General features: G+C 44.2%; 1 protein-coding gene across 3 annotated transcripts in view; it reads left to right on the forward strand.

Annotated features, from left to right (window-relative positions):
• The window catches only part of igsf9 (immunoglobulin superfamily member 9), a 67,791-nt gene that overhangs the window by 41,515 nt on the left and 13,194 nt on the right, over positions 1 to 13,082 (forward strand). For 2 of the 3 annotated variants that reach the window (XM_062964765.1, XM_062964766.1), the window contains exons 4-15: positions 147 to 299; positions 630 to 781; positions 1,067 to 1,184; positions 3,245 to 3,386; positions 3,492 to 3,637; positions 4,427 to 4,569; positions 4,651 to 4,791; positions 5,955 to 6,071; positions 8,201 to 8,351; positions 8,507 to 8,630; positions 10,746 to 10,921; positions 12,751 to 13,001. In XM_062964765.1, the coding sequence (XP_062820835.1) occupies positions 147 to 299; positions 630 to 781; positions 1,067 to 1,184; positions 3,245 to 3,386; positions 3,492 to 3,637; positions 4,427 to 4,569; positions 4,651 to 4,791; positions 5,955 to 6,071; positions 8,201 to 8,351; positions 8,507 to 8,630; positions 10,746 to 10,921; positions 12,751 to 13,001 (1,814 nt within the window). The remainder of the gene's footprint in view (positions 1 to 146; positions 300 to 629; positions 782 to 1,066; positions 1,185 to 3,244; positions 3,387 to 3,491; positions 3,638 to 4,426; positions 4,570 to 4,650; positions 4,792 to 5,954; positions 6,072 to 8,200; positions 8,352 to 8,506; positions 8,631 to 10,745; positions 10,922 to 12,750; positions 13,002 to 13,082) is intronic. The other variant, XM_062964767.1, reaches the window with a different exon arrangement.

Here is a 13,082-nt window from a genome sequence, read left to right on the forward strand (position 1 = left end):
TTTTAGTGGCTACCTCCAGAGATTTTTCCAGATAAATGTGGTCTGTAACGTATCACAGGAGTCTGTGGCTTTTGCTGTCGTAGACGTATATGTCTTCGCTTTGGGAATGAATAGAGGGAAGTCAGCGTTTCTTGCTTGCGTTGCAGGTCGTGTGCGGATCCAAGAAGGCGCCTCCCTCCGAATCGAGGCGCTGCGCCCGGAGGACCAGGGCTGGTACGAGTGCCGCGTGCTCTTCCTGGACCGCCCCAACAGCGACGACGAGTTCCAGAACGGCACCTGGATCCACCTCACCATCAACTGTATGGGTTTCTTTTACTTCCTCATTCCTTTCTTGCACGCTGCTGGCAGTTTTATGGTGTCGTAAATTAGTTAAATTAGACTCCCCGCATAAAGCGTTACCTAAATTCCGTATTTGACAGATGCAACTGTCTTTCAGGTTGCTTAGGTCAACAGCGAGCTAGGCTATTAATGGTCGGGAGCTCAATCCAACAATTTCTTCGATCTCATGACCTCTCGGTCAGTAGTGATTTATTGCAGCTGGCTACTAACCTGCTGCGCCACAACCAGGCCCACTTCTTATCATCATCATCATCTTATCATCGTCATACTCATCACCCTTTCTCTTTCAGCTCCTCCCGCTTTTCAGGAGATCCCGCCACCTTTTGTGGAAGTCCCAGACCAAAACCCGCTCACTCTGACTTGCTCCGCGGCAGGAAACCCTCAGCCTGTGATCACCTGGAAGAGGGACAACCAGGCCATTGACAGTGCAGACAAGGTACAGGTATGATGCCTCTCTGTCTGGATCAATGGTATTGATCAGGGTTAGAAGGTATCATTATGTTACAGTGTGTCATAAATCAACATTGCCCATCTTTCGATAGCGGGTTCAATTTCTTGGCCCAATCCTAGACTTGGAAGAGACCCCAAGGGCCATCCAGTCCAATGCCATTCTGCCATGAATTGAAGCCCTCCCGAAAGATGGCCATCCAGCTTCTCTTTAATGAACGTGTGTTGTTCCAATCTGCCATGTCTAGCTTCTGCCCTGAATGGTGTACGTTTTTGCCAGGTGAACAACGGGACTCTTGTCTTCACCAGCGTGGAGAGGGCCGCCGCCGGAGCGTATACTTGCCATGCCACCAGCGAGGAGGGAAGCATCAGCCACACAACCCAGCTTCGGGTTCAAGGTAACCAGAAAGAAAGGCATTTGAAAAAATCTGGAAATAATGGAACTTCCTGCATGCAAAATCTTACCTGCCAGAACACTGCAATATACATTAAACCAGTGGTTCCCAAACCACGTTCCATGGAGCCCTAGGGTGCTGCAAAAGCATCGTAGGGGTTTCCACAGAAAATCTTTAGATTAGTATTATACAGTTAATGCCAGAGTACAAAGATCATATTGATAATCAGTGTACCCCTGGTTTCAGTTCGGGTTCAGCTTCTGTGGGAAAATAGGAGAGAGTTCAGGTTCTGGGGGGAAATAGGAGAGAGTTCAGCTTCCGTGGAAAAATAGTTCAGCTTCTGCGGGAAAATAGGAGAGATTTCAGGTTCCATGGGAAAAATAGGTCCAGGTCCTCTAGGAAAATAGGAAAGACTTTGGGTTCTGGGCAAAAATAGGAGAGAGTTCAGGTTCCATAGGAAAATAGTTCAGCTTCTGCTGGGAAATAGGAGAGAGTTCGGGTTCCGCAGGAAAATTGTTTAGCTTCTGCAGGAAAATAGTTCAGCTTCTGCTGGGAAATAGGAGAAAGTTTGGGTTCCGCAGGAAAATTGTTCAGCTTCTGCTGGGAAATAGTTCAGCTTCTGCGGGGAAATAGGAGAGAGTTCAGGTTCCGCAGGAAAATAGTTCAGCTTCTGCGGGGAAATAGGAGAGAGTTCAGGTTCCGCAGGAAAATAGTTCAGCTTCTGCTGGGAAATAGGAGAAAGTTTGGGTTCCGCAGGAAAATTGTTCAGCTTCTGCTGGGAAATAGTTCAGCTTCTGCGGGGAAATAGGAGAGAGTTCAGGTTCCACAGAAAAATAGTTCAGCTTCTGCAGGGAAATAGGAGAGAGTTCAGGTTCCGCAGGAAAATAGTTCAGCTTCTGCGGGGAAATAGGAGAGAATTCAGGTTCTGCAGGAAAATAATTCAGCTTCTGCGGGGAAATAGGAGAGAGTTCAGGTTTCACAGGAAAATAGTTCAGCTTCTGCGGGGAAATAGGAGAGAGTTCAGGTTTCACAGGAAAATTGTTCAGCTTCTGCGGGGAAATAGGAGAGAGTTCAGGTTTCACAGGAAAATAGTTCAGCTTCTGCGGGGAAATAGGAGAGAGTTCAGGTTTCGCAGGAAAATTGTTCAGCTTCTGCGGGAAAATAGGAGAGAGTTCAGGTTTCACAGGAAAATTGTTCAGCTTCTGCGGGGAAATAGGAGAGAGTTCAGGTTCCGCAGAAAAATAGTTCAGCTTCTGCAGGAAAATAGGAGAGTGTTCAGGTTTCGCAGGAAAATTGTTCAGCTTCTGCGGGGAAATAGGAGAGAGTTCAGGTTCCGTGGGAAAATAGGAGAGAGTTCAGGTTCTGCAGGAAAATAATTCAGCTTCTGCGGGGAAATAGGAGAGAGTTCAGGTTCCGCAGGAAAATTGTTCAGCTTCTGCAGGGAAATAGGAGAGAGTTCAGGTGCTGCAGGAAAATAGTTCAGCTTCTGCGGGGAAATAGGAGAGAGTTCAGATTCCGCAGGAAAATAGTTCAGCTTCTGCGGGGAAATAGGAGAGAGTTCAGGTTTCACAGGAAAATTGTTCAGTTTCTGCGGGGAAATAGGAAAGTTCAGGTTCCGCAGGAAAATAGTTCAGCTTCTGCGGGAAAATAGGAGAGAGTTCAGGTTCTGCAGGAAAATTGTTCAGCTTCTGCGGGAAAATAGGAGAGAGTTCAGGTTCCGTGGGAAAATTGTTCAGCTTCTGCGGGGAAATAGGAGAGAGTTCAGGTTCCGCAGGAAAATTGTTCAGCTTTCTGTGGGAAAATAGGAGAGAGTTTGGGTTCCGTGGGAAAATAGTTCAGCTTCTTCGGGGAAATAGGAGCGAGTTCGGGTTACGTGGGAAAATAGTTCGGCTTCTGTGGGAAAATAGGAGAGAGTTCAGGGTCTGTAGAAAATTGTTCAGCTTCTGCGGGGAAATAGGAGAGAGTTCGGGTTCCAGGGGAAAATTGCTCAGCTTCTGCAGGAAAATAGGAGAGAGTTCAGGTTCTGTACGTCCTTCTGTATGTCCTGTTTCTTTTTCCCCAAGGACCGCCGGTCATTGTGGGCCCCCCGCAGAACGTCACAGTCAACCTTACGCAAGATGCCTTCATGACCTGTCAAGCCGAGGCATACCCTGCCAACCTCACTTACAGCTGGTTCCAAGGGAAGACGAATGTCTTCCACCTCAGGTAAGTAAGGACAAGGGCAACGGAGCATTGTTTGTGTGACGTACGGCAGGCATCGCAACGCAGAGCTTTCAGGGTTGTGACCGCTTGGAGCTGCCTCTCTTTCAGCCACCTCCAGCCCCGGATCCGCATTTTGGTAGACGGAAGCCTCTTAGTTCAGAAAACCACCCTGGATGATTCAGGAAAATACACTTGCATTCCCAGCAACGGGCTGAGAAGACCACCGACTGCCTCCGCCTTCCTCACCGTTCTGTGTAAGCGCTCAGTTTCCTGATAATTATGAAACTAAGCCCACCATAAACACATAGTTGTCTGCAGTGTCTATGCAGAGTTCAGACTCCTGTAAACGAAGTATTCAAATAAGTTGTAAACAAACTTGAAGGGATCATATTCCAAGGTCTTGGTGCTATCCCTGGTACAGATTATTTTTATATTCTTACTAGCTTGGCAAGGCCCGGATTATTTGAAAAGGGCCTAATGATCCCATTAGAAAATGCGTAAGGAGGTGGGTGAACTACAATCCCCAAAAACTCTGTCACTTGCTGGGTTTAGTGTTCTCGAAATACGGGTGAACTACAACTCTCCGATGCCAAGGTCCATCAGCCCCATACATACATACATACAGATTCTCCTTCGTGGTCTCTGTGAAATCGCACCTATGGTATTTCCTGTGCCTATTACAATATTATTATATCATCACCATAATTATATTATAGCATTATGAATATAAGAGGGAGAAAAATAGGTATGTTGTTATTATTATTATTATTATTATTATTATTATTATTATTATTATTATTATTATAGATTAATATGTACATAACAACACAGCAGACATGCACATTAGGCTCAAGTGTCTCTGAATATCGGGCTCTTCCCAAAGATCTAGGATATTAGAAGTGTTTTTACAGAATGTGCACAGTTCCAAGAAGTGCTGCCTTCTGCAGCATGTGGATTGATGTTCTATTATTGTTATTATTATTATTATTATTATTATTATTATTATTATTATCCAATGTCAATTTCCGCCTGCCTTTCTGCAGATCCAGCACAAGTGAGCAACATGCCTTCTGAGACCTTATTGCCAATAGGAATGCAAGGTACAATCCGATGCCCCAGTAAAGCCAACCCTCCCCTGCTCTTCGTCAACTGGACCAAAGATGGACAGCCACTGGACTTAGGCAAGGTATTTCCCTCAGCACCCAGCTATTTCTAATCCTTTCCCCATGTATGGGTGTGATTCACCTCCTCTTGTTCCTCCCGCTAGTTCCCAGGTTGGTCAATGAAAAACGATGGTGCCATTGTGATTGCCACAAGCAATGAAGATGCCCTCGGTGTGTACACTTGCACCCCGTACAACAGCTATGGCACGGCTGGCTCTTCCGCACCCACTCGTGTCCTCTTGAAGGTAAGCAAGGCTGTTTATATATTATATTAAAATGCAAATTTAGTTGCAGGTTGTAAAGGACTAAGAACGACTAAGGTTCTATCAGGCAGGGGGAATCTTTTTATCCACCCGCTGCCACCAATTTGTAATGAATTTATAAGGCAGTCTGTGTTCTGTTGAAGCACAGGGAAGGTTGATTCTCAGTTGGAGAATCAGGGTGGCTCAAATGTTGGATTTTGAGTCAAGTTAAAATAAGTTTGGTGACTTATTTTAGGTTAGTCTGTGCCCTACTGAGGTACAGAGAGGGCTGATCCTCAGTGAAGGGATCAGGGAGGCTCAAATGTTTGATTTTTGAGTCAATTTAAAATAAGTTTGGTGACTTATTTTAAGGTAGTCTGTTTCTAGATAAGGAACAGATAGTCTGTGATTGAAATTTAAAGTTTAAAGCAGTAGAGAAGGAAGTGATATTTTAAGAAGTTTGAAACACCTCAATATAGCTTTGCAACTGTTAATCTAAGTGCCTCTAAAAAGAAATTACTGTAACCATTAAGCTTGTGCCTGAATAAACGTGTTCTTGTTCTTTTTAACATCTCAGTCTCTGGAATCTATATTACCATCAAAAGCAAACAAGAAAGAAGAAAAATAAAATTTAAAAAGTCTCGTCTCTTAAGTAGCCAGTGGCTATATCATCCCATAGTGGTGGCAAGAGTTGATAATCCCCTTAACATCTGGTGGCCGCATTATAAACATCTTTACCTCTGATGGCAGCTTTTAAATAAAACATCTTAATAACTGGTGGCAGTGAATATAAAATGTAATATGATAATATAAACTAAATAATCCTCTGACGTCTCTCTTCTTTACAATTGGTGGCAGTGGTGGGATAAAAAAAAAAATCCCTCCTGCCTGAAAGAGCCTTAGTCGTTATAAAACATCTTCACACACAGCATCTCTCTATCTCTGAGATCCATTCTCCCAGGCATAATCCTGATCTAAAATCCCCGCCTTTCCCTCACTGGAAAACCCATCAGTCCTCACAGCCTCTGATAAAACAATCCCCTCGTCTTCTGAACAACAACAACAATGAACCCTCGATAGGTGCCCCAATCACTTCTCGTTCTGTATTTTCCAACTCTGTCCGTTTTGGATGTCGCTTATTGGCATCTCTTGTGTTTGTGGCCCAGGATCCTCCCACCTTCACCCTTCGCCCCAAGGAAGAATATTTCCAGGAGGTCGGGCGGGATCTGCTCATTCCCTGTGCCGCTCAAGGGGACCCCTTTCCCGTCATCTCTTGGACCAAGGTGAGGTGCCCCTTTCGGACATATCCTCGACCCACTTTGGTGTTACTATATTTTTTGTTGTTGTGTACTGGTGCTGTCAATGGCTTCAGGATATCTGGAAATGAGGTGTAGTACTGCAATTCACCACATAATAGTCGCCACTGCATAATCGTTACGCCTCAAAAATTGGCTTCTAGGTTTTCTTTGTGTAATCATTAAGCAGCTGTTTGAGGCTCAGATTCATTATTTCTCCAAAGATGAGGCAGTTTAAGAAATCTGAAATGGATTTCAGAAATTGAGCTTTTTTTCATCATTTAATGGTCGCATACTTTTTGTGTGTGTGTCGATGTTTGGGGCTCAGATTCATTATTTCTTTTTTTCCTCCAAAGATGAGGCAGTTTAAGAAATCTGAAACGGAGTTCTGAAATTGAGCTTTTTTTCATCACATAATGGTCGCATACTTTTTTTGTGTGTGTCGATGTTTGGGGCTCAGATTCATTATTTCTTTTTTTTCCTCCGAAGATGAGGCAGATTAAGAAATCTGAAACGGAGTTCTGAAACTGAGCTTTTTTTCATCACGTAATGGTCACATACTTTTTTTGTGTGTGTTGATGTTTGGGGCTCAAATTCATTATTCCTTTTGTTTCTCCGAAGATGAGGCAGTTTAAGAAATCTGAAACGGAGTTCTGAAATTGAGCTTTTTTTCATCATGTAATGGTCACATACTTTTTTGTGTGTGTCGATGTTTGGGGCTCAGATTCATTCTTTCTTTTTTTTCTCCGAAGACGAGGCAGTTTAAGAAATCTGAAACGGAGTTCTGAAACTGAGCTTTTTTTCGTCACTTAATGGTCGCATACCTTTTTTGTGTGTGTTGATTTTTGGGGCTCAGATTCATTATTTCTTTTTTTTTGTCCGAAGATGCGGCAGTTTAAAAAATCTGAAACGGAGTTCTGAAACTGAGCTATTTTTCATCATGTAATGGTCGCATACTTTTTTTGTGTGTGTCGATGTTTGGGGCTCAGATTCATTATTCCTTTTGTTTCTTCGAAGATGCGGCAGTTTAAGAAATCTGAAACGGAGTTCTGAAACTGAGCTATTTTTCGTCACTTAATGGTCGCATACCTTTTTTGTGTGTGTTGATTTTTGGGGCTCAGATTCATTATTTCTTTTTTTTTGTCCGAAGATGCGGCAGTTTAAAAAATCTGAAACGGAGTTCTGAAACTGAGCTATTTTTCATCATGTAATGGTCGCATACTTTTTTTGTGTGTGTCGATGTTTGGGGCTCAGATTCATTATTCCTTTTGTTTCTCCGAAGGTGAGGCAGTTTAAGAAATCTGAAACGGAGTTCTGAAACTGAGCTTTTTTTCATCACGTAATGGTCACATACTTTTTTTGTGTGTGTCAATGTTTGGGGCTCAGATTCATTATTCCTTTTGTTTCTCCGAAGATGAGGTCGTTTAAAAAATCTGAAACGGAGTTCTGAAATTGAGCTTTTTTTCATCATGTAATGGTCGCATACTTTTTTTGTGTGTGTCGATGTTTGGGGCTTAGATTCATTATTTCTTTTTTTTTTCTCCGAAGATGAGGCAGTTTAAAAAATCTGAAACGGAGTTCAGACACTGAGCTTTTTTTCATCATGTAATGGTCGCATACTTTTTGTGTGTGTGTGTGTGTGTCAATGTTTGGGGCTCAGATTCATTATTCCTTTTGTTTCTCCGAAGATGAGGCAGTTTAAGAAATCTGAAACAGAGTTCTGAAATTGAGCTTTTTTTCATCATGTAATGGTCGCATACTTTTTTGTGTGTGTGTCAATGTTTGGGGCTGAGATTCACTATTTCTTTTTTTTTTTCTCCGAAGGTGAGGCAGTTTAAGAAATCTGAAACGGAGTTCTGAAACTGAGCTTTTTTTCATCATGTAATGGTCGCATACTTTTTTTGTATATGTTGATGTTTGGGGCTCAGATTCATTATTCCTTTTGTTTCTTCGAAGATGAGACAGTTTAAGAAATCTGAAACGGAGTTCTGAAATTGAGTTTTTTTTCATCACGTAATGGTCGCATATTTTTTGTGTGTGTGTCGGGAGAAAAAGGGATTAAAAAGTGTGTTGAAATGCGGTGTCTCAATCTTCCTCCTCCTGACAATGCCTTGCAGATGGGCAACAAGGGCCTGGCCAACGCCCAGGTCGACACGAACAACAGCTTGGTCCTTCGCCCGCTGACCAAGGAGCAGCACGGCTTATGGGAGTGCGCGGCCAACAACGGGGTGGCCCACGTCAGCATCACCACCACCATCTACGTATTGGGTGAGTACTTTGCTCAAGGATAATAGAGAAGGACATTGAAAACTGGGTTGCGGTGATTTTTCCGGGCTGCCTTCAGATGTTGCCTTCAGTAAGTTAGTGCTGATGTCTCCTCTCCCGTCCTCTTTTCCTCCTTTGCTTTTGCCGTTTCTTTCTAGGGACGAGTCCGCACACGGTGGCCAACGTCTCGTTGCTGCCGCTTCAACAGGCGGTCAACATCACCTGGGAGCCGGGCTTCGATGGGGGCTATTTCCAGAGATTTAGCATCTGGTACACACCACTGTGAGTTGTGAGATGATTTGTATCTATATATATAAAAGAATGATGGCATCACGGCGACCCACAAAACAACAAAACTACAGGTTCCCCAACCTCGAAATTTGACAACACAACCCATCATCCACGGCTCTAGGTTGATACAACAAAAAGAAAATAAAAATAAAATCCTAATTAGAGGGAGAGGAATAATTGTTTTTATCCCATTGCTGCCAGTTAGAAGGCTAAGTTCCACCCACTTGGTTTCCTAGAAACCTACTCAGCCCAGGGGACAGGCACAAGAGTTTGGAGAGACCCCTAAGGGCCATCCAGCCCAACCCTTTCTACTATGCAGCAGGACACAATCCAAGCATTCACAACACAAGGACAACGGATAAATACTATACAACACTACACAGGGACATAGACCCCCTCTATCCTCACCACTTTCACAGTACACAAGCAACCAAAGGCATACTAAACATAAAGACAACCATACAACAGACATTCAATACCACCACTACCTCAATAATTTCTCACCAACACCACCAGACAACGCCACAGCAACGTGTGGCCGGGCACAGCTAGTATATATATATATTATTTATTATTTTATTATTTACTAGCTGTGCCCGGCCACGCGTTGCTGTGGTGAAGTCTGGTGGTATGGGAAATAAAGTACTGAGGAACTGGTGGTAGTTAAGGTAAAGGTTTTACCTTACATTAAGTCCATTATAAATGGGTTATATAGCTGTTTGGAAGGCCTTGAGTACACTGCCATATAATCCAGTTCAAATCAGATAATCTGTATTTTATAGGCAGTGTGGAAGAGGCCTAAGTGAGGCCTAACTGCCTGTCCCCTGGGCTGAGTGCGTTGCTAGGAGACCAAGTGGGCGGAGCTTAGCCTTCTAACTGGCAGCAATTGGATAAAAACAATTCTTCCTCTCCCTCTAATTAGGACTTTCTTTTCTTTTCTTTTTGTTGTATGAACGTAGAGGCATGGATGAGGGGTTGTGCTGCCAAGTTTAGTGTTTCTGGGATGTGTAGTTTTGTTGTTTTGTCTGAGGCCGAAATTTCATTACCCTTTTATATATAGAGATTTTATATTTTTATTATTTTATTTTTATGTTGTGTAGTCTTTTCTCTCTTTGAATAACAGGTTGCAGAGTTAACCCTAGGGCTGAACAGAGTGAAGCAAGTTCCATAGATATTGTCAGTGTTTCTCAACCTGGGGGTCATGACCTCTGGGGGGGGGGGCATCCGAAAACACATATTTCTGATGGTTTTCAGAGCCCAAATCCCTCCAGTGTTTTCTGTATGTCATGGGGGTTCTGTGTGGGAAGTTTGGCCCAATTCTATCATTGGTGGGGTTCAAGGGGCTCTTCGACTGCAGGTGAACTATGTCGGCGTGGGAGTCAGGGTGCGTGCCGGGTGGGTTTCTTCAAACTCCATCAATCATCTTCTCCAACACCCTGATGAATTGGTTGCAATCGTCTGCCACACCAATTCCTCTGTTCAATGTCAGACTCAAACACATCTGTAGTCTGAATTCCAAACATTTATTTCAATATCTATAATACACAGCAAAAGCCATTGCTCTGAGCTGGCATTCTTTATAGCCTCTTGCCTCGGCAAGCACCAGCTCAACACACACAGAGATAAGAAAGCACATTCCTCAGTCCGAAGGAAGTTCCGACCTCCAAAGGCCGGAAACCAAGCCCCATAGGTCATAGCAAGCTGTCAGTCAAAGCTAGCCTAATGTTAACTGTTTCATTGCTGAAACACACACTCTTGCAAAACAGCAGAAAACACTTGATTTACATTTCATACACAAACAACCATAATCCAACAAACTATGCATCCCAGTACTGTCAATTCCCAAATGTCCAGGCCAATTCCCTTCAAAAACCCACCAGCATTCAAATGTGGGCACATAGGATATGCATGCCAAGTTTGGTCCAGATCCATCACTGTTTGGGTTCATAGTGCTCTCTGGATGTAGGTGCAGAAGGACACAATCAAATCACTCCCGACAGATGGCCAGCACGATTGCTGCAAGAGCGCTGACGGGTTTCTTCTGCCTTCTGTATCAAAACCACCATGTCTTTTCCCCATCTCGATTAAATACCCTTTCGTCCACAGGTTGAAACGCTTCAACCGCCCCCACCATGACTGGGTCTCGGTGCCAGTGCCTGTCGGGGCCTCCCACATCATGGTGGAGAACCTCCAGCCCGATACCAGTTACCAGTTCAGCGTCCTGGCTCAGAACAAACTGGGGAGCGGGCCCTTCAGCGAGATCGTCACCACTGTGCCACTAGGTAAGCGCGGCTCCCAATAATAATACCATAAGAATAATAATAATACTGGGATCTGCACGCATCATCCGAAAATACATCACAAAGTCCTAGACACTTGGGAAGTGTTTGACTTGTGATTTTGTGATACGAAATCCAGCATATCTATCTTGTTTGCTGTGTCATAACAAAATAACAATAATAATTATCATCATCATCATCATCATCTAAGAAATCTCACAAAATTTCGCATCTGATGTACATGGATGACCTGAAGCTGTATGGGAAAACGGAAACTGAAATCCAGTCTCTGACTAACACTGTCCGAATTTTTAGCACTGATATCAGCATGGAGTTTGGTTTGGAGAAATGTTCGACAGTGGCATTGAAGAAGGGAAAAATCATGGAAAGTGAGGGCATCAATATGCCTAATGGCCAAACAATAAAGTGTCACCAGCCAGAGGCCTATAAATATCTGGGCATATTACAGCTGGACAACATCAAGCATGAACATGTGAAGACTGTGGTCAGTAAAGAATACACACAAAGGGTCGGAAAAATTCTCCAAAGCAAGCTCAATGGAGGCAACACCATCAAGGCCATAAACACCTGGGCCATACCTGTCATAAGATATACTGCTGGCATCATAAACTGGACACAGGCGGAACTGGACAATTTGGACAGAAAAACAAGAAAACTCATGACCATTCCTCATTCACTGCATCCTCACGGTGATGCAGTGATATCTGCCTAGAAGATCAGGGGGCAGTCAAAGAAGAAGAACATGCCCTGGCAGAAGATGGAAAGCAAAGGGAAGAACCTGCTTTGATTGAAGTCCAAAATCAGAAACTCCTCAAAGCACAGCAGACAAAAAACCAGTACAAGAAAACCGCACTACCAACTACAAACTAGAGCTGATAGATATGCTGGATTTCGTATCACACAATCACAAGTCGAACACTTCCCAAGTCTCTAGGACTGTGTGATGTATTTTCGGATGATGCGCGCAAATCCCAGTAGGGTGGCCTTTTGCAGTTGGCAGATCGTGATTTTGTCAATGTCTATTGTTGCCAAATGCTGGCTGAGATCTTTTGGCACAGCACCCAGTGTGCCCATCACCACTGGGACCACCAGTACTGGTTTCTGCCAGAGTCTTTGAAGTTCAGTCTTGAGGTCCTGATAGCGGCTGAGTTTTTCCTGTTGTTTTTCGTCAATGCGACTGTCACCTGGAATGGCAACATCAATGATCCAAACCTTTTTCTTTTCCACAACTGTGATGTCTGGTGTGTTGTGTTCCAGAACTTTGTCAGTCTGGATTCGGAAGTCCCACAATATTTTTGCGTGCTCCTTTTCCAAGACTTTTGCAGGTTTTTGATCCCACCAGTTCTTTGCTGCTGGGAGGTGGGACTTGAGGCATAAGTTCCAATGAATCATTTGGGCCACGTAGTTGTGCCTCTGTTTGTAGTCTGTCTGTGCAATTTTCTTACAGCAGCTGAGGATATGGTCCATGGTTTCGTCAACTTCCTTGCACAGTCTGCATTTTGGGTCATCACCTGATTTTTCGATCTTGGCCTGAATTGCCTTTGTCCTGATGTCTTGCTCCTGGGCTGCAAGGATCAGGCCTTCTGTCTCCTTCTTCAGGGTCCCATTCGTGAGCCAGAGCCAGGTCTTCTCCTTATCAGCTTTTCCTTCAATTTTGTCAAGGAATTTTCCATGCAATGCTTGGTTGTGCCAGCTGTCAGCTCTAGTTTGTAGTGCGGTTTTCTTGTACTGGTTTTTTTGTCTGCTGTGCTTTGAGGAGTTTCTGATTTTTGATTATTATTATTATTTTGTTGTTGTTGTTCTCTTTCCAGGTTTCCCGACGAACACGGTGCCGCCGGAGCCCTTGACGCCCACCCTGCAGATGTTCCTTTCTCCGCCCCAGGCCCTGATGGCCAACGAGACCACGCGGGGGGTCCTACTGCTGTGGGAGCCCCCCTTCCAATACTCCGTGGGCCTGAGTGGCTACGCACTGGAGCTGCGGCAGGACCAGGGGGGCTGGGAGGTGCTGGAGGGAGCCATCCCGGGCTCCGAGACACAGCTCCTCGTGCCTGGATTAATCAAGGTGGGTGGGAAGACCGGGTGGTGGGCCGGGGGTCTCATGTCCGAGTTGCAACCGAGATTCTGTTCATAGCATCACAAATCT

The sequence above is a fragment of the Anolis carolinensis genome, unplaced genomic scaffold, assembly GCF_035594765.1.
Source record: "Anolis carolinensis isolate JA03-04 unplaced genomic scaffold, rAnoCar3.1.pri scaffold_14, whole genome shotgun sequence".
Taxonomy (NCBI): domain Eukaryota; kingdom Metazoa; phylum Chordata; class Lepidosauria; order Squamata; family Dactyloidae; genus Anolis; species Anolis carolinensis.